This window comes from Hermetia illucens, chromosome 3 (assembly GCF_905115235.1).
Source record: "Hermetia illucens chromosome 3, iHerIll2.2.curated.20191125, whole genome shotgun sequence".
Taxonomy (NCBI): domain Eukaryota; kingdom Metazoa; phylum Arthropoda; class Insecta; order Diptera; family Stratiomyidae; genus Hermetia; species Hermetia illucens.
In genome coordinates this window covers 11,378,316-11,400,534 of record NC_051851.1, presented here as the reverse complement: position 1 = coordinate 11,400,534, position 22,219 = coordinate 11,378,316, and the positions used below count along the sequence as shown (strand labels likewise).

The 22,219-nt window shown below is 42.0% G+C and overlaps 1 protein-coding gene across 2 annotated transcripts in view; it reads right to left on the bottom strand.

Annotated features, from left to right (window-relative positions):
- LOC119651300 (WD repeat-containing protein 44) overlaps nucleotides 1-22,219 on the bottom strand; it is a 40,096-nt gene that overhangs the window by 12,275 nt on the left and 5,602 nt on the right. For both annotated transcript variants that reach the window (XM_038054824.1, XM_038054825.1), the window contains exons 3-8: nucleotides 16,815-16,904; nucleotides 16,496-16,634; nucleotides 11,818-12,499; nucleotides 11,494-11,703; nucleotides 7,279-7,873; nucleotides 7,097-7,228 (exon numbers count right to left, since the gene is read on the bottom strand). In XM_038054824.1, the coding sequence (XP_037910752.1) occupies nucleotides 7,097-7,228; nucleotides 7,279-7,873; nucleotides 11,494-11,703; nucleotides 11,818-12,499; nucleotides 16,496-16,634; nucleotides 16,815-16,904 (1,848 nt within the window). The remainder of the gene's footprint in view (nucleotides 1-7,096; nucleotides 7,229-7,278; nucleotides 7,874-11,493; nucleotides 11,704-11,817; nucleotides 12,500-16,495; nucleotides 16,635-16,814; nucleotides 16,905-22,219) is intronic.

Genomic DNA, 22,219 nt, shown 5'->3' with positions numbered 1-22,219 from the left:
TCGTATTTCAGGTTTCTTCTGTTTCCAATGTTATTCGTGTTTCTGTTGAGGGCTACGTATACTGGGCATCCACGATAGTTAGCGGTATGGTTTCCTCCGCAATTGCTACACTTTCTGGTTGTTGGGTCATCCTTCTTCTTTTCGCAGTCTTTTGTTGGGTGTAGGTCTCCACACGCTACGCAGACGTTCAATAGTTTGCAATAGGATTTCGTGTGACCAAATTCTTGACAATTTTGGCACTGTACCATTGTTGTTCTGTTATAAGGCTCATCAATTGTCACTTTTCGATGGAGTATGTACTTGACATGGTATATTGGGTGTATCTTTCCTTTTGGTATTTTGCTCGATTCGGGGGTTAGTTCAATTTTGAACATGGGCTGTGGTATCTTGGATTTGTTAAGTACATTATGGGCTGTTTTTACATCAAAACCTTTCGTTTTGAGGTCACTGATTATGTCGTTTGGGTCGACATCTGAGTCTATTCCCTTAATGATAACACGAAGACCTTTTGCACTTTTTAATTGATAAGTGTAGTAGTGACTTCCTTTGCCATCAAGCCAGCTGACAACCTGGCAGTATTTTACTTCATCTGATACCTGGACTTTTGTTTCTTTTATCTTGCCTCTTTTCAAGTCGACAAGATAAAAATTGTTTTCACCAATTAACGATTTGAGTTCTGCTACTAGCTTTGAGCTACTTGGTTCCCTGATGTATATGGGTGGTGGTTTGTATTTGGGGCGAGGAGGGTCTTGCCTTGTTGCTTGCTCATTTTGACTATTAGTCATGTCAACATATTGTTCGGTGTCTTGGTCGAGGACGCTGTAGTAGTTGGATAAGTTTTCGTTATCTTTGACTATTTTAGCTGCTCGATCTGTAGTAGGACTGCCTTGTGGGCTTCTCTTTCTTTTCTCGACAATCGTCATGTATCTTTCTAGGCCAGTCTGAATGATGACCTTAGGCTTGAATAATTCAGTTCCTGCATTTCTTGAGGTACTGGGTTCAATGGTCGTTGGATTCATTTTATTGGTATGTTGCATAGTCAATTCATTCGAAGGTTCAACGTTCATTGAATTAATTTCGCTGACCTGATTGTGTGTGTCAGGCATAATCATGTTGTATGCACATATTGATTTCACTTCACTTGGTGATTGTCTATTTTGCACTTTTTGCTTTCTTTGCAATTTTTGCACTTTCACGAAATGTGTTGCACACGGTCTATTTTTCTTTTCCACTAAAATGCACTTTTTGCGAATTTTGCACTTTATGTTTAATGTTGAAATTATTTTCTAGAGCTACTAAAAAATGCGACTGTTCGCTACCACAGCTGAGTCGGAATTGTATAATTTGTACATGAAATTATAATTGTACAATACCCACATATTTTCAATGCAAATGTAATTGGCAAATGTTTTTTTGTATCCCCGTATTATGGCCGACTAGAAGTCCGGATCTAACACCTTTTGCTTTCTATTAGGTTGTTGCACATGGAATGGCCGATTTGGCAATGAAGTGAAGTGAGCTGATACGGTATGCGAATGAACCACACAGCGGTGGTTCGAAAAATTCCGGTCAGGCGACGTAGACCTTCAAAGTGAGTCACATGGACATCCAGGACCATCGATTGACAATGACGAGCTGCGTTTGTTAGTCGAATCCGACACATGTCAGTCTGTGAGAGACATTGTAGAGAAACTGGCCATAGACTATTCGACAGTTTCCCGGCAATCGCAACAACTTGGAAAAGTGAAAACGCTCGACAAATGGGTTCCGCATGCCCTTACGGAGCAAAACATGGCGCTTCGAATGGACATTTGTAGTTCTTTACTCTTCGGTAACGGAAGCGATCCATTTTTGCACAAAATAGTGACATGGGATGAAAAGCGGATATTATACGACAATCGTCCTCGATCACCACAATGGCTAGATGCTAATAAGCTACCGAAGCATATGCCGAAAGCAAGCCTCCATCCGGAGAAGGTAATGCTGACTGTTTGGTGGTCTACAGCTGGAGTTTTCCGCTATTCTTTTTTTGGCACCTGGAGAAACGACAAATGCGCAGAAATACTGTGCCTAAATCGAGGAAAAGCACCAAAAATTGAGTATTCAATGGCCGAGATTGGTCAACAGAGATGGTGTGATACTCCTTCACGACAATGCACGACCCCATGTATCCAGAACAACGGCAGAATCTCATACTGCAATTCATTCAACTTTTGAACCATTTTAAAATAGTTATCGTTCCGATGCTTGTAGTTCTTCTAAATAAAAATAAAACTAGGTAGCTTGTTCCTACTACAATATATTTTAATAGTTAGTAAATACTTAGTAAGTACTGAGGAAGAGAGTAAGTAGCTCTCGAAATACATATTTACTAACTATTAAAATATATTGTAGTAGGAGCAAGCTACCTAGTTTTATTTTTATTTAGAAGAACTACAAACATCGGAACGATAACTATTTTAAAACGGTTCAAAAGTTGAACGAATTGCAGTATAAGATTCTGCCTCATCCACCATATTCACCGGACCTTTCGCCAACCGACTACTACTTTTTTAAGCATTTGGAGCATTTTTTGGCGGAAAAACAATTTAGGAACGAAGAGGCCATCAAAATTGCCTTCGACGAATTTATCAACACCCGACAGTTGGACTTCTACGAAACTGGCATACATGCTCTTGAACCTAGCTGGGAGAAGTGTTTTGAATCGACTAGCACCTATTTTGATTAAATAAATAAGTTTTTGTAAACTTTACACAGTCGTTTCAAATTTTAGTACCAAAACGGCCACTTCATTTGCAACAACCTAATATATACAGAGGACTTTGCAAAGCGGAGCTTGGAGCATTTCAGTCAAGACAAGACAGAAGCTAGTAAATAGAATCCAGAAAGTGTGCAACAATATGACGAGAGAGGGAGCAGAGAGACTTCGACGAGCTGCAGTTTTTGTAGATCCTCTGTAGGGTTTGTGTCTTTAACACGAAGGGAGGGGCGGTCGAGCATTTGAGATAAATTTTTTCAAATTTGGATATCTACTTTATTCTCATCAATTTTGTTAAATCATTATTACTTTGCGATAGTTTATTAGTTATTTTAGTATAATAGCAAATCGGAAAACCGGAAGCTTGACGCTTTAGGTCAGCAAATTATTTGTATGGCCTAGGATGCGGTAAATTCACCCGCAATTGATAAGTTTTAACTGCTATAATTTTGACATTAATGGATTTTAATGAAACTGCCCAGGCTGCCATTTTTTTTGGGAAAAAGTATGGTATGAAGTTGCGATTATTAGAAGAGACGATATCGACATGGTCATCTCCTTGAACTGCTACGTATAATTGAAATTTAGTCTACTAAGTCTTCTTTTTTAAACGTTAGCAATTTGACGAATTCCACGAGAAACGACTCTGGTAAAGGTGACGGAATTATGAAATGGAAAATCATTCGAGTTTTCGAAATACTAATTTAAATGAAATATTGAAATATAATACGATATTTTAGGGAAAAGTAAATCACTACAAATTGGTTTAATTCACTGTTATCACTGCACGCGGCTGTCCGCAGTAAAGGCAGAAAAGACTGGTTATTTTCCATGCGGTCCTTCTGCCCTCAACCAACGGCACTTTTTCAACGCATGGAGAGTGCCGGTGGCGTCATCTAACCGCTCGCATTCGCCAATCCTGCTGCGCCACATCCTTTATAAACAAAATTCATCATAAAATCGAGTTTACACTAGAGGTACACTAGGATGGGGGCTCTACACTTCCTAGATCTGAATATAGTCAACTCTAGCGGGAAGCTCAAGCTCACCTACAGCAACTCAGAGAACGATCCCAGCAACTTCACACCATACATTTTCCTAAAAAATGGCAGCCTATAATTGCATGATTCATCGACTGATCACATACCCTCTTTTGGAATACGGCTTCAATTCAATTAAGAATGGGTATAATCCTCAGACTATTGAGAAGCTGATCATAAGGAAAATCATGCAACACAATAGGCATGCCTATACAACACTATTCTCGCAGCATAAGGAAGCAACCACGAGACGGATAAGTATCCCGTATGCCTACCTATTTAACAACATCAGGAATTGGGTGGTCAAAGCGTAGTATAGGTCCCAGGGCGAAACGTGGATTGGTACCCACGATGGAGCATAAAACCTGGGAAACACCTGTTGAACCTACTACCTAACCCTATCTCCACCTCCACGTGGTGACCGCTGGGAGCTCTTTCTTAACGAAAATCTGTAGGCGGAGGATAAAGGCGAGTCTCCCGCGCCTAAATATGGGGCAAATTACACCAACTGGTCCTCCAGGTTGGGGGTTGGGTAAGGCTGAGAACCCTACACGGAAAACCGAAGTTACGAAGCCACAACAGGAGCCTCGGACTGGATGGATTTGACAACAACGAACCCGGTAGCGAAAAAGAAATAACGATTTCTCATGGAACGTGCGCTCCCTGTACAGAGATGGAGCTGCCAAGCAGCTAGCCAATACCTGTCCCAAAATAGGGCTGATTTAACAGCGTTGGACGGGGACCGGTTTCCTGGAGAAGAGTCGCTACACCATATATTATAGCGGCCATTCAGTAAACCATGTGCTCGGAGTAGGTTTCTTAGTCAGCCAAAACATGAAACCTGCTGTTATTGGCTTTGAAAACATAAGCGAACGGCTATGCACTCTGCGCTTGCGAGGCAAATTTAGAAATATAAGCCTCATTAACGTTCACGCTCCTACAGAGAAGACTGCAGAGTCGAAGAAGAATGCCTCCTACGAGGCAGTGGAACGAACCCTCGAAGCCTGTCCTAGATATGATATCAAAACCATACTTAGGGATTTTAACAGCAAAGTAGGAACGGAGCCCATATTCAAGCGATACGTTGGCTCCCATAGATTACATCAAAATACAAATGATATCAAAATCATACTTGGGGATTTTAACAGCCAAGTAGGGAAGGAGCCCGTATTCAGGCGATACGTTGGCTCCCATAGCTTACACGAAAAAACAAATGGTAATGGACTGCGGATTATTCAATTAGCAGGGTCACACGAAATGGTTGTTGGAAGTACCTGGTTTGCGCGGAAAGCGATCCACAAACAAACGTGGGCCCCTCCAGACGGGACCACTTTCAATCAAATTGACCACGTGCTGATCGAACGCCGCCGCCGCTCAGCGTTGATGAATGTCATAACGTATAGGGCGTCAATATAGACTCGGATCACTATCTCGTTGGCTTCGAGCTCGAATAACAACACCACCTAGAATCCCCTCTGACAATCAGGTGAGAGTTAAAACTGAAGCCATCCACAACACAGCCCTTCGCAATACCTACAAGAGGGAAATGGATGCCACAATAACTGCCGTCAATAGAGATCCTGGAGATGAAGCATCAACAAATGATTTTCACAATCACCTGAAAAACGTTATCATAAATACGGCCACAAACATACTTGGCCGCAGCCGCAAAAAAGCCGGAACGGCTGGTTTGACGATGAATGTAAGCTAGCAATGGAACGGAAGAATGCTGCATACCGAGTAATGTTGCATGCTCAAAGGACGCGGGCACGCGCGGAGATTTATCACGAACTCCGGCGAGCGGAGAAGCGACTTCACAGACGGAAAAAGGAAACCTGGGAGAACCAACAGGTCTTTGATCTTCAAAAGTGCAGGGAGTAACCGTACCAGGCGCGGAAGTTGTACCAAGGAGTCTCACCATAAGGTCAAAGCTCTTACTGTACAAGACAATGATCTTGCCAGTCCTCATGTATTTCTCAGAGGCTTGCGTTCTTCGCCAGAAAAGTTGAAGAAGAAGAATCATCCGAAGAATTTTTGACTCCCTACATGAGGATGGACGATTCCGTAGCTTATGTAACAGCAAAATCTATGAGCGATACCATGACCGCCTGGTTATGGATAAAATCCGGCTCAATAGGCTGTGGTGGACGAGTCACTTAATGAATGAGAATGATCCAGTCCGGAAAGTCTATAAGGAAAATATCTATGGTAGAAAAAGAGGACGAGGCAGACCCTGCCTGAGATGGGGCAATGGCGAAGGCCAGGACGCCAGACCGCCTTTAGGGATATGGAATTGGTGGACCTCGGCGCAAAACTGGAATGTCTGGAGTTCTTTATTAAGGCAGGTCTAGACCGGATATCGGTTGTTGTGCCGTTGATGATGATGATGAATTGTAACATTCTAACCAATAAAACAGTTTATCGGGTCCTACTGTCTTCGGTGTTCACTCAAACTAAAATATCGATCGAACAAGAATATCTACGCCGACTGCGTACACCCACAATAACACAGATAGTGCACTTCTAATGTCAACTGAAGCCACTTTCCTGACGATGAATTCGCGCACCTAGTTAAGGAGAGTGGATCGAGATCATCGGCTTGATACTTCCTGACTCTATTGGGAATCTCTATGTCGGTTTATTTTATTAACATTGATGTCATATTTCTACAATTTTGCCAACATTTGTTTCACTGAATATACAATCAAGAGATACCTTTGAAGTTTTTGCAATGCAAATGGTCACTGTTTTTTCATTCGAGGCAAGTCATCAGCCAATTGTTCAGATTCTAACGATTACGTGTATATGAACAAGGATCTGATGAAATTACCCATATGTTGACAAAGAATAAGAGTCCAGCATTCTTCAAAATAAGCATCATTGGGAGACTGACGGCAGCAACCCCACTCGATAAAAGCAACCAATATAGAGAAATCCTGATAAATAAGATACATCCATTCCAAATTTCTATTCCGTGTCCGAGGAGAATCCCCTTTTCCATCGCCCTCTCGTCAGGCCTGGATGTATCTGTTATCATCTGACTGATTGGGGACTCTTCAAATACTGATAAGACTAGAGCCCAAAAAAAGTTTTTAGTTTAGATATAAAAATTAAAATCCTCGAAATATCAAGCCAAACACAAAATGAAGATCAGCGAGATCCAGTCTATCCGTGAAAATTCATAAGTAGAAAAGAATAATGGAATGTCTTGTATATTATAAAGAAAGTCTGTTTTATTTTTGGTAGCAAAAATTGAAGAAATTCCGATATTATACTCTTATGACAAATGTTTACTAACCTGGAAAAAGGGAAATGCGTCCTTCAGTACCCAGATTCGCAGCACTCTATCCTGACCTGCAGTAGCCAGCAATCTTCCACAAGTACTGAATTTCATACACCATACAGCACCGGTATGTTCCCCAGACAAATCCTGCGAAAATGCTCTTAGAATCCATTAATCTTTATAATTATCACTCTTACTTGGACATGCTGCAGTTTGGTAAACTCATACGGTCCTTTATTCGTACTCGATGCCTTAATTTTAATATTCTGTTCAGGATTGACAACATCCACAATATCTGCAACATCTTCTTTATGTCGTGCATGTGAAACTTCCGACGCCAGCGATTTTGCCTTATCCACAGTCTTTCGTACAGTTGAACCGAAGAATCGTTTGATGCGTGCCGTTTTCTTTTTAAGTCGACCACTCTCTTCGACATCGCCATCGTCTTCTTCGCCTGCAGGAATTTCGGAGCTAGGAGGAATTCCTATGACGCTTTCTTCGTCCGATTCTTTTTGACTCACTTCTAAATGACTGGTTAATTTGTGGATGTGTAATGAGAGCGGGTTCCAACCGACTGGTGGCGGAGGCGGTTTTACAGCAGATAGTGGCATATTCTCTCCAGTGTCTAGATTTTTCACAGGAACTTGTTCTAGTATTTCCATGTCAGTTAGCTGTTTGCCAGAATCGGTACGTGTGCGAACGTAAATGTTCATTTGCTTGAGAACGTCTTCATCACCATCGGATTTCCTGCGTTCTTTAGCATTGTTTATTTTCATAATTAAAGAACCGAATCTAGGAAAGGAATAGAACGATTACTTTCATTTATGAGGTGAAATGGAAGAAATCTTGATTTGTGCATTTTAGGTTTCATAACTAAAAACATGCAAAAATATGTGTCAGCAATACCTGATTTTATAAATCCATAAAATAGTGTGAAATTAGTAACCAAACAACCAATTCAATCCAAACAATCGAAAACTAATACAATCATTTTGAAATCAACCATTTGAATACCACAATCATTTGTATAGGTTTGGGAGGTGTCTACATCTTTTTCTCGCCGCACTGGGTGCAATTTATTGACTCCAATTAATGTTCTTCAAAAAGTAATCGGGCACTGATTAGGTCCTCCATGAATCACTATCGCATGGGGGATGAATACAGAGATCTAAACTAATAGATTTGGAAATACTTATCACTCCATATTGACCAACGTACGTACAACGATTACAAGTAAAACTAGTACTCTCCTACTTATGTCCAACTACGCTCAAAGCAAATAAAAGTAGATCATGAGGACAAACATGCAACAAAATAGATTTCAATTCAATAGCTATCACCTGTCGACAACGTGTACTTCCGTGATTTACTTTAGAAGACCCTACAACACTCACGATTGATTGGAATCCAGGATAATTACCAAACTTGTAAGGGCAATTATTGGAAATACCATTAGAGCCAAAATAGAAATCAAGTGGTTATCTGCTTTCTGCTTTCTCCTGACTCCTAACAATACTGTCTTTTCCATTGTTTCTATTATCATATTACAGTGGGTGGTAGAAAAATTAAGAACAACGTGCTATTGATGATTTTGTCGACGTGTAGCGGTTTGTGTGTTGCGGCAAGGCTAATCCACTTGTTGGAAGAAAGCCGTAGCTTTGTAAACAAAAATTGTACATCACCATCAACAGAACTGGTCAAATACAAAGTCCGTTTAGTTTCGTATATCTCCAAGTTAAGTTCCTTCCTGATGTGCGCAGCAGACAATAGAAAAGTCATTTGAACTGAGGACGATGTAAATTTGATTGGGAATCTCCGAAAAGGCGAATGCTCGATTGGGTCTATTATTATTGAATCGATTGAAATATACCTTACCATTAATTCATATTTATATTAAGTCAAATAAGAGAGGAAAACAGATCCAGCCTTCAATCGTTTGCTGATCTGTAAGACTGTGGCGCAGCAGGGTTAACAACATTCGAAATTTATTTCGAATCGCTGTAGCTCCGTTCACACGGATGACTTTCGGGTTGTGCAATGCGGCGTAAACCTTTCAAAGGTTCATTCACTCGGTCCTGCGAAACCTCGACTTCTGTTTCGTATATTTGGATGATGTTTTGGTCGCTTCATCCTGAGAGTCTGAGCACTTAGCCCATCTCGAGTGCGTTTTTCAACGTCTCCTTGAGGCCGGTTTAGTCTTAAACGTTGATAAATGCGAGATTCCTCGGCCACTTCATTTCCCCTGACGGAATACAGCCTGACCCAGACAAGGTGCAAGGATTTTCAGAGGTTCTTGGGCATGCTAAACTTCTATCGTCGTTTCCTGCCCAAGGCCGCCCAGCATCAGTCCGTTTTGAACGCGTACTTATCTGGCCCCAAAACAAAGGACACACGAGAGATTGTGTGGTCTGAAGAGGCTGTCCGCGCGTTTGATAAATCCCGACAACAACTGGCTGATGCTACACTCTTGGCATTTCTTCGACAAGCTGCACCCCTAGCCATTTTTGTTGATGCCTCTGACATTGCAGTACGTGCTGCCCTTCACCAAAAGGTGAATCAAGTCTGGCAGCCGTTGAGCTGCTTCTTTAGATAGTTAAACCCCGCTCAACGGAACTACAGTACCTACGATCGTGAACTGCTCGCCGCATACTTGAGCATTAAGCACTTCCGCTTCTACCTAGAAGGCAGGCCGTTCACAGTGTTCACGGACCATAAGCCTCTAACGTATGCTTTGAAACAGAAGCCCGACAAAACGTCCCCTCGTCAGCTTTGACATCTGAGTTTTATAAGCCAGTTCACGTCCGACATACAGAATAGTTGCTGACGTTTTGTCACGTGTCTCCGAGGCTAACATCCCCGCCTCACTCGACTTCTCGGCTATCGCCAAGGCGCAGGAGGATGACGTAGTACTTCAGAGCCTCAAATCCAACCCCAAATATAAATTTCGGGAGTTGCCCATCTTTGGCTCGAACCTCTCTCTCTGCTGCGAATACTCGGAAAAGGGACCGAGGCCATACATTTCGGCCACCTTTCGCAAGGAAGTGTTTCACGTGGTTCACGACGTAGCGCATCCAGGCATCAGGACGAAAAATCAGTTAGTCACCGGGAAATACTTCTGGCCTTCCATGAATAAGGACATCAACTCCTGGGCCAGAGAGTGCATCGCATGCCAGAAGTGCAAAGTCACCAGGCATGTAAGGAAAGAAGTGGGCTCATTTCCCCGCACTACGTAGGTCCTTTGGGAGACTCGCACGATTACAAGTATTGCCTTACAATCATCGACAGGTTTACGCGGTGACTTGAGGCAATACCTCTGAAGGACATTACGGCGCAATTTTGCGCTGAAGCCTTCTGTCAAGAGTGACCAGGGAATGCAATTTGAGTCCACCCTTTTCCCGGAGTTAGGCAAACTCTGAACTGAAAGCGACGATCCGTCCTGGACTCAGGTCTTGCCTCTCGTCCTACTTGGCCTCCGAACCCCGCCGAGAGGAATTTGCTGCCAGCCCCGCGGAGCTGGTATACGGGGAGAACCCAAGGCTCCAAGAGATCGGGTCTCACAGACTCGGGATTGCTGCGCCAGCTGAGAGACAATCTCCGCCGCATTAAAACCACACCTCCCACCCGACACTCGTCCGCACCTGCCTGCGCGTCCAAGGAGCTGGACACGTGCACGAACGTCCTGGTCGGGACGGATGCTGTCCGGAAGCCCCTGCAGCCTTCATACGAAGGCCCGTACCGTGTTTTAGAGCGGGGAGAGCATTTCTTTCAGCTCGGGATCGAGAAAAGACTGTCTCCTTATCTAGGCTGAAGCCCGTTTGCGCCCCAAATCAACGCGCGTTCGCTTCGCCGAATGATGGGGAACGCAGTTCCGAGTTCAGTCGCTGAAACCCCTAGGTTTCATCTGGGGACGGAGTAATGTGGAGCAGCGGGGTTACCAATATTCGAAATTTATGTAAATGTAAATAAAAATAAAATGTTTTTAATTTAAACCAAAAGACCAAAGCCAATCCTTATCTCCGTCTCCTAAAAATGCACCAAGAAAAACACAAACGGTTCAACCAACATTGCCATATGTCGCACTTTCAAATTTTCATAGTGTTGTCCTCATTTTTTCTGCCATCCCTGTATGTGAACAATATCGTATTTTAACAAGTGAAAAGGCATGCAACAAGTTTGCGTGTGTATTCTCTTTGGTGCTTCAAATAGACTGTAAACGAAAAATCTAAAACTAAACAGACTAAGGTGTTTCCTTGTAAATTGAAGTAAAGCAGACGCAGCTACAACCGAACAGGATAATCAGATTGCAAGAACACCAAACTACGGCATGCAATTAGTAAATTCATATAAAAACCAATTTTATGGTTAGTGAAAAGTGCCAAGTTCATAGAACACTTAGAAATATGACAAAATACCGTGTTGAACTTCCTAAGCTATTCGAACCGGTCCCTGCTAATTTTGGTTTAGGTTTCGTGTTTGTATTTTCTAATAAAATTCTTTCAATTCTATCAATTTCCTCTTTCGATGGGCCTTCAGCTTTATTTTCAGCTTCGTCGTGCGGTTTAACAACACAGGATCCTTGTGTCGCTTTGTATATATTTAAGCCTTGAGTTGGATCAATTGAGCTTCGAATGACAATGAAATTATCAATATCAGTTTGTTAATGGGAAATCGAGTAAATTTTTAAAAATTGAAAAGCTGAACAATCACAGTAAATAATATTCCTTTCTGATACTTACAAATATCGTACACGTCCAGGTGCTGAATTGCTTTTCGCACTATTTGATGGACTGGGCTTACTGTATACCGAAGTTGAGGAATTCCCTAGCGAATGCGATATTCGACACATCGAACTGTTGGCAACAGGTCGAACATTTGGTGGTTGTTTCGCGGCTTCGTTCCATGATGCCTCCAATTCTCTAAGCAGATCATCGCGGAATTTTTGGACATTTTTAACACTTTGAATTGATTTTGTGTCCGAATCACTTTCTATTGGTAACAATTTCATGCCTTCATTCATATTGAATTGTTCAGAAGAGCTAGTGGAGATATTTCGTGGTTTCTTCTTGCGACGAGGTGGAGCTACAGGACCGCTTAATGTTAAGCTGTCTGTAGTTTTTGAATGGGCTAATTTTGTGCTTGCAATCACGTCAGGCTCCTGTAAAATTAAAGGTTTATTGTCGGCAAGCTGCGCATTTCGACTGTTCTCCTTTTCAGTTGCTTGTTGCTTCAGCTGTTGCTGATGCTGCTCTTGTTGTTGGAGGCGTAGTTGCTGCTGCTGTTTCGAAGCATTATCGTTTCTACTGGGTGATTGGGGCTCTACTTGAACTGGTTTTGTGTTCAAAGCAGCTGCGGCTAAGAATTGCTGCATTTGATGTGAATTTGAAGATATTGACAGTTGATCGGGGTTAATACTCATCGCTGCAATAAGCAAAACAATATGGTTAGAATTTGGAGCCATGTGCTAAATAGGCGTAGAATAAACTCAAAGGAAATTCCGTCAGTAAATTTTCAAAATGTGTTAAAATACTATTACTGCCTTTTTTAGCTACCTATTAGAATGGAATGAATTTTGATGATTAAATTTTATATAGGAGCATCAAAGTGTTTTTTCTTAGATTTCCCGGTTGGATAGGCTCTGACAGTGAAACTTATCATACTTGGTGAAGTTTATTCAAAAAGCTCTTTTTGATGCCTTTAGTTTGATATATTAATGCAATGAAATTGGGGAGTATATCAAAGAGAAGTCATCTGAGTTAACTATTGTCACCTACAAGGAAGGAACTTTGGGAATTACCAGATGGATGAATGGTTGAAAAAAAATCACAACCGATAATAGCTATGACGATGAAATCCGCGCACGGTTGTTGACAGCCAACAGAGCTTACTTCAGGTTACAAAAACTGTTCCGCTCGAAACGTCTCACCATAGGGTCAAAGCTCTTACTGTACAAGACTTGCCAGTCCTTATGTATTCCTCGGAGACCTGGTTTCTTACCAAAAAAAAATTGCAAACTCTTGGCTGCGTTCGAGAGAAGAATCCTCCGAAAAATGGCCCCCTACATGAGGATGGACGATTCCGTAGTCTATATAACGACGAAATTTATGGCCGATACCGCGACCGTTTGATTGTGGATGAAATCCGGCTGAACAGATTGCGCCGGCCCGGTCATCTGATCCGTATTGATGAGTATGATTCAGCCCGGAAGCCAACCCTGCCTGAGATGGAGTGACGGCGTAGGTCAGGACGCCAGACAGCTTTTAGAGATTTCAAATTAATGGACCTCGGCGCAAAGCCGGGGTGTCTGGAGTTCCTTATTAAGGCAGGCCTATACCGGATACCGGTTGTTGCGCCATTGATGATGATAATGATGAAGTCGGAAGTGACATAAATTTACGTGGAATTTAAACGGGGCTCCTCATACATGCAAATGGGGGACGTAAAAACATTTTTCATTGAATATAGTCGTGTGGGGTATCAAATGAAAGGTCTCTCTCTCGCACTTACCGAATCTGATATTAGTTTGGACGTGAATTGTAAAGTGCACGAGTAAGAAGTCAAAATGTACATACTTGAAGCGAGACAGGATTTATTTTCGGAGACTATCCAACCCAAAAATTCGAAAAAAAATCGGGAAGGTGCGCTTTTACATCTGGGTCTCAAAATATGTCCTCTTATGATATTTGCTCAAATAAAATTACTAATAGACTTTAAGAAATTGACTGAAGAAGGGTTCCCCTTAAAATCATCCTAGGCAACAGCATAGAGGATGTCTCGCACACGCATGCCAAGTTTCATGGAAACCCGCCTATTAGTGCTAACGTTATAGTAGTTCAAACTTATCAATTTCGCGCCAATTTACTGAATTTGAAGCTATGCAAATCAGATTTTGACGTCATAATTGATATTCTAGTGAAATATTAAAGTCCGATATATGAAGAAGTTACTTCTCCCCAGCTTTTTTATCCTTTCCTGGATGTGTGGTGGAGCCATGTTTTTTCCAATTTCAGCTTGGCGTTAGTTTACATAATGTTGCGCGACAGTTCTTTTTATATTTGAGATTCTGATGTAGATCCATGGTTGAAGGGCCCTAAAGGAACCCCCACAGTCTAGCTAGCGCAGAAGTGTTCAAGCACACTTTAGTAGAGCTGCACTTTCACTATAATTTTCCGGTTGGGTAATCTTCAAGATCAATTTAAATGTGCATTTTTGCTCTCCAGCCACCCCCCCCCCCCTTTTACAACTATCGCCAAAACAGATCTCCACTAACCAAGACCCTTAATATCCATGATGACTTTATTTAAATGTAATATGCAGTCTCATCCTTGATATAAAAAATTTGTCAATTCAGTTAATGCAAGCAACAAGAATCGCAAGAAATTACCTCTAGTAGAGAGCTATGCTACAGCACAAATAAGGGCCCTGAAAGCTACAGCATAATCGCTGGAGTTTTGAAGTGGTCAGTACTAGGATAATTACTACAGAGCATTATGTATTACGTGCTGGACCTGAATCTTTTGGGCACGATAACTGTGATGGGTTCTGCGGAAGATATAGTAGCGACAAACAAGATGTAGAGTGGAGAACCAATAAATCGATTCTAATGTTCAGTAAATGGTTAGATGTAAGGCACTTGGAACTAGTAGAACGCCAAAACAGAAACAGTGCCTATCAGCCGACTAGGATAAGAAGAAGACTCCGAGGAAAAGCAGGGGCACCTCCAAACCAGTCAAACCCCAAAAAAATATAAAAGCCAACTCTTACGACAAATGAAAAGACAGAAGAGGTAGTCCCCGCACTGGGTGTCATGCCCAATATCATCAATATCACCCCGTTACTGTCGTATGCAACAGCTGTCTGGACAGAAAAAATGGAGAGGTCGTTTCACAGAAAATTGCTGGTAATGATATACCGCCGCAGTATCCAAAGAGATGCAAGTGACTACAGGACACCATCGGACCTTTTTAGATCTTTCATTTGATAAATAGCTATATTCGATGCAATACAAAAAACATTGTACATTTCCTTTTACATATATGGGGATGTTAAACTTAACGTGAACAACGTTACACACTGCATCATGGAGGTTCACCTTCCGTTCAGCGGAATTTACGGTCGCCATAATCGTCCAGATAAGAAGACCATTGTTCGTATGGTGGAAAAGTTTGAGTCTAATTTTTTTCTTTTGGATGTGAAGCCACCAAACAGAATGTGAAAGAAGTGATCCGAAAAAAAAGTAGTAGTGAGTAGTAAGTTTCAGCCAGTGTTACCGAGGAAGAGAATAAGTCCATTCCACGTCGATCTCAAGAGTCGGGGTTCTCACAAATGACATTGTGATGTATTTTACCCAAGGACCTTGGCCTACATCCCTTAAAGATCCTCCTCACTCAAGAATTATTGTTATCTGACCTGCGAAAATGCCGTGAGTTCGGAAATTGGACTCTGGACTAACTGGCCCGGATTCAGAATTTGACAAGAAAATCACCTTTACCGACGAGGCTCACTTTTACCTGAATGGGTTCGTCAATAAATAAAATTATTATTTCTGATGTGACTCAAATCCTTATAAAATATTTTAAAAGCCTTTACGTATAAAAAATTGACTGTTTGGAGCAGCATTCATGTTGACGGAGTGATTGGACCCTATTTCGCTACAGCACTATGCTGACTTACCTTTTCTTCGAGAAAATAGTTGGAATGGACTTGCGCCACATGTGGTTTCAGCAATACGGCAAGAGGATTATTTCAAAAAACGGCGTCGTCAATTGGTCGTCACGTTCGTCAGACTCGACACCGCCAGATTTCTTGGAAAAAAATAGTACTTCTGGGATGAATTTACAGGGGGCTTTCCGGTAAATTTCAAAAACATGATTATTATTGATTATTATTAGCTTTATTTGTACAGCTATCAGAATGGGATGTATTTTGAGGCCTAGATTTCATATAGTTGTATCACCGTGATTTTTTTCAGATTTCTCGGTTGGGTAGCTTCTGAGAACACAAATTTTGTGCCCTACTTCCCCTAGGTTTCCCTAAATGTCAGAAAATCAGTTTCGAAAAGTGGTAATTGAGCCCTTTCATTTGATACCCCACATGATCTTGTTCTGTGAAAAAACTTACACCCCCCTTTCACATGTATGGAGAGTCCCGCTTAAAATTTAACACAAAATGGCGTCACTCTCTGCATGCAAAGAGACACATAGACCACATGTTCTCACCAAATTTCGTAACAATCGGTTCAGCCGGCTCTGAGTAAATCGGGTGTGGCAAACAGACAGACGGACAGACAGACATTGAACCGATTTTAATAAGATTTTGTGTTTACACAAAGCAGTAGACAGTAATTGTTTAGGAGGAACGAAACATTGATCACATTTGCCTGTTCATAGAAAATTTATTTTTATAATCTTTACTCACCTGAGGGGTCGATACTTCCAGCCAATATACGTCCTACTCTGCCTAATGAAGTCATACTCTGAAGACTTACTGCATCGTTTTCTATTATCCGGAATGGATGTGTTGGACGGTTCGGGAACACCCCTTCAACTGAACTGTTCTGTAGAAGGAGACATAATAGTTGAATAAAACTTTTCCCCTTGCAATGGGATTTAGATAAAAATCATCCACCAATCCCAAAGGACGTAGTAAGACAAGACTTACAAATTAACTAAGATATGTAGACAATAAAGCAAAAACAGTGAATAGACGTAGCATATAAACAAAAATTAACAAATACCTGAGAGTCAGGCGTTAACGTATTTCCAGGATTCTCATCTTCATCATTATTCATGCATTGACGCAGCTCGCGGAAACGCTGTCTGCCATACTAGAGATTTAGTTTCAATTAATAAAAAGATTTGATTTTTTTTGTAAGGAAACATAAAATGCATAAAAAGATATGTAGTAGCACAGAGTTTTGAAATAAGGATATACGGCCGATTTGTAAATGATAATAGTTGATACACAAATAAAGGTTTGAATATTCGTCTCTTTTATGGCTTAATAAAAAAATCTCATATATATATATAAAAGGTTAGATACGAGTATATATGAAAAACTACTCCTTTTCCAGCTTAGGCACACTGAACAATCTACATGAAGAAAACATGCATGCATGCATTGTTGCTGATTGATATAAGTAAAAGGAAATGTACGGAGGAATAAAAAATCCCTTTCTATTTTCATACTACTGGAGGGAGGAAAACGCAAAACTTTCAAAATTGAATTAATAAATATTTCCTGAATTATTTGAAATAATTAAAACTTGTTTTTTTCTATTCGCTAGTGATACTTATTGGTCTTGCAAATGCTGATATTTCGGGAACCAATTGTTCCCTTCATCAGTGCTAACAAGTCTGCTCTTCATTGGATTTATTAACTATTTTTTTGGGAGTAGGGTAGGTGAATGCGTTTACGCACAGAGTGTTGGACTCCCGCAACAGTACGCTGTCGGACTATCAACTAAACACCTCCCTGTCATCAGAGAACTACCCTGAAAACTGAACATTTTGAGAGCCTTCAAGTCAGGGAATTCCTTTCACCAACGCGAGGGCAAGGGAGTTGTTAGTTTCGGGAACCCCTTACCATCCGATCCCTCCGCCGGTAGAGTTCAATTTTCTTCGCAATAAGTAGAGCCCGAACAGCATCTCTCCGACAATATTATCTGGAGAGAGCTCCCCTGTGTCTGCATAAAGCTCCTGACGAAAGCCGTCCCACCTCTCGCAAGAGAAAAAGGTGTGTTCAGCGTCGTCCGCCACTCCATTGTAGAACACACAATCAGGAGATCTCGCCTTCCCAATCCTGTGCAGGTAAGACTGAAAACCTCCATACCCGCTTAGAAGTTGGATAAGGAAGTAATCAATCTCATCGTTCGTTCGGTTCAATCCCGATCAAATTGTCGATGAGCCGCGCAGTCCATCCGCCCCTTGGCTCATTTTACCAAGAAAGTTGCCACTCGATAAGGGTCCGTTGACGTTCTTCACGGGAAACCACCTCTCTTAAGCTTTCGCCCTTATGGCGGTATATAGCTTTGCGCCTAACATATCTGTCCATCGGAATTGAAGGCATTTCTGACATCAAGCATTATGAGGAGCGCTATGCGTCGAGATCGGTGCCTCGGCTGGATGGGCCTCATCTACGACCTCCATAATAGCATCCACTGTAAATCTCCCTGTTCTAAATCGGGACTGCTTTGGGGATAAGTCCCCGGCAGCGCGGATCGCTTCAGCGTGTCTACAGATGAGCTTCTCGAGCACTTTCCGAGTACCCTTTACTTTCCAGACAAGGAAAAATGCCCTTCTTCAAGCAAGCATTGAACGCCTCAAGCAGCGATTCCGGTCGTTGGCGGAACACCAGTTTGTAAACTTCCGCCGGGATGCCATCAGGACTTGGCGCCTTCTTGTTTTTCATAGTGAGAACCGTTTCTTCGAGCTCTCTCATTGTGAAAAGGGACCAATCCTCAACGCTTTCCGCGCTATTGACATCACCCTGAACGGGATGTCTGGGGAACAATGCCTGCACAATGCGGTGCATCTGGTCGGTACTTAGTATGCAGGGCCTCCGCAGAGTCCCAATTTTGACAAGCTTATAGCCAAGTCCCCACGGGGCCTCATTCACCTCGTTGACAAGGTTCTGCCAGCCGCGAGCTTTGCTTTTATTTATAGCGCTGCGGAGTCTCCTTTTTGCTGATCCTCCTCGTTGGCGTGCAAACGTTGTGCCAAACGGCGGAGCTTAGGATACTCCCTCCGTAGGTCGGCAATTTCTGCTGTCCACCAGTACATAGAAGGCTTGCCGCGGCTGGGGCCCCTCCGGGGCATGGAAGCCTCACACACCGTCGTTATCAGGTTCATCATTGAATTTACGACCGTGTCAACTCGACATTACCACCCCCGGAGCACCCTCCAGCGCGGCATTGCCTACTCCAAGAGCTTTGACTAACTTCCCGACGTTTACTCCGACACTCCACAGGCAGGGGGAGCGTCGCGTTGGTGCTCGCCGGCAAGCAGCGTCAACCACTTCGAACGCGATGTACTGGCGATCACTTGCCGAGAAATCTTCTACCCGTCGCCACCCGTCCACCGATGCTGCCAGATATTCCAAAGCAAAAGTGATGTCAGGAATGCTTCCTTCACAGCCTGGATGCCTAAAAGTTGGCCTGGATCCGGTGTTTAAAACTACGAGCCCGATTCTCGCCATTTCCAGAATCCGTTTCCCTCTAGAGTCTGACTGAGGCATGCCCCATTCAAGGGCCCTGGCATTAAAATTACCGTCTACCAGGATTCGTCCCTCCGTGCTCGAGACGGCATCCTCCAGAGCATCAAGCCGGCGCCGAAAGTTCGGCATCGTCTCGTTCGGCGTCAGGTAAACGCTAAAAACCGTTATCCCTAAACACCGGATCCAGACATACCCGTTCCCTGGGTCTTCGGCAAGAACGCAAGTTGAACGTCGTCCCGAACCCAGATGGCAATGGTGCCCGATAAGTCGAGATGCCATGAGGCAGTGATATACTCTCTTTTTAGAAACGAACATTCTCCAAAATAGTTCAGCAATTCGATATACGTTTAAGGGCAACGGCTTTGACGCCAAGAGAAACCTATATATGAATCCTTACGATTATGTAGCGAGACCAGAGAACATTTTCTCTAATTTTTGAAGCGGAATCCCGTTATTGAATCTGAATTGATATATAGCAAGGTATAGATAGTAGGTAAAGAAATAGCTGACTTTCCTCAACATGGAAATCTTCGGATGATCGATCACCTTTACACATGATATTCTCGTACAACAGCACAAAGCTTCGAATTGGTGTTAAGTGTTGAGAGGGAGCTACATACATTGCTAGATTTCGGATAAAACCGGGAAGGCGGATCTAGGGTTCTATTCATTTGCGCAGATAGAAAAATTGCCACGATTCACGTCATGTGTCATGTGCCTTCAGGCTGACCCTCCTTGACTCTAGCTCCTCCTCCTAGCTCTCGAATGGAAGGAAGGAAGGAAATAGTGATACAACGAAGGTCTAAATGACCAAAACGAGGTACTCTAGTCCGATAAAACTTGGAAAATTGCACTCTGCAAGCTATGCACAAATAATAAGTGACCCGAGATCAGAAGGCACTTGAAACGCAATTTAATTCATCTATATGACAAAGGAGGTGTCAAGAAGCCTCAGATAAAAGGACATAATGTGATTCAAAGTATAAAACTATTTCAACTTGAATATTTTAATTGAATTCCAAATTAATTTGAACTTATTTGTAAGAAAATACGCACAGTAGTCCATTGGAAAAGTTTTTGTATTGATTTAGAATTTCATATTGTAGTGATATTCAAGCCACAGTTAATGAAAAATTAATTACTTCAGGTTTACAAATAAAAGACTTCTCCAAAATCACAATACTTCATTTATATGAAGAATATAAACCAAAGACCGTGTAAATACGACTGACTTGAACTGACAACAGGGCCTTGGATGTTTTTAATTAACATTGGAATGAAACGAGATAACAAAGTAATCCATATGCAATCGATCAAAGCATTTTTTTCTATTAAATCATATCCAAAATACGACATACTATGCCCGAATATTCTCGTCGTTATCAACTCAGTAATAGTGAAATATTAGAGCTAGAAATGTACATTGTAATTACCTTAATTGAGTAAATAATAAATGTGAAGGTTTTGTTACAAAATGCATCTTATCTTAGATGCGATAACGATATTATAAGTACTATTTAGAATATTATGTCTGTTAGCAGAGGTGATGTCATGCATTGAGAGTAAAATTGGATAATATTGTAATTCAAATAGAGTTCATGTTGTATTTGCTTGACTTGAATTCGTATGTAGGACAAATAGCTTTCTTGAAGCCCAACCACAAAGAAGAAAGGCATCGTGATTTGATGATTGACAAATAGTCAATACCTTAAAAGTACCATAATAACTCCGCCATCCTATTAAACATAGTATGCTGATTCCAAGCCCAGGTAAAGCAGGACAGTTTGAGGCAACGTATATTGTACTATCCTCGGTAAAACAAAAATAAATAAATGCTGAGATCAGGGAGTTGGAGTTATTCCACTATGCTAAATCCTACCTGATCTCTCGGCAGGCCGACCAAGAAAATGCATACAAAGTCGTTAGAAACAATATTATTGGATCGAGTAACAAGACTCGGAGAAATGCTAGGGAGGTCACCTCAGTCGGCGCGGCAGAATGGGCGACGGTCCTGTCGAGAAATGGGCATGGGCTCTTGACATTCGACGGTGTCAAGGCTTAAGTAAGTTAGTCCGAGCAACATAAATGCGTGTCTGCACGCTAATTGTTGGCACCCAAACTGAAAAGACCGAGGGACTCTCAAGAGCCCTTCGGAAAACACTCGCCAATTGACAAATTTATAAGAATGCCAACCGATAAGCAAAGAAAGCGATCGCTGTCACCCGAGCGGCACATTGCAAAAATCTTTACGATAAACTGGACACTCGGGATGGCAAGAGAGATCTGTATCGACTTGCTAAAAGCCGAAACGAACGCACACAGGATATCGAACACTTCTGTTGCTTTAATGACAAGAACCGTACTTTGCTTACCGACCGTCAAGCCGCGATGGATAGATGGCGAGAATATTGCAACCACATTTCGCAGAGTTTGTTCATCCTTCGCTTCCACAAGTATTGCCAACATTTGGAGCAATTTCAACTGTTAGCGCGACTCAAGAAGTTTCACCTGTCAGTGCAACTGAAAACGAATGAAATCAGAGAAAGCCACATGACCTGACGACATTGCATCTCAGCTCTGGAAAGCGAAGACCTGGGACCTCACAGTGTGGCTCAGTGAATTCTTTAATCGGATTATTCAGGAAGATAGAACACCATCTGACTGGCAAGAAGAAAAAGAAGGGTAATCCAACAGAATGTTCAAATTGCCATCCGTTCCGGTTGTTGTCCCATGCCATGAAGATTTTTAAACGTATTCGTGAAATCGTTCAAATAATCATGAATCAAGCCGGATTTGTCAAGAACTGCGGAATTACTGACGCAATACACACTGTGCGATTACTCATGGAGAAACACCGTGAGAAGCATCGCCCTTTTTACATTGCATTTCCAGATCTAGAGAAAGTGTTTGTTTGTCTATTACACGAAC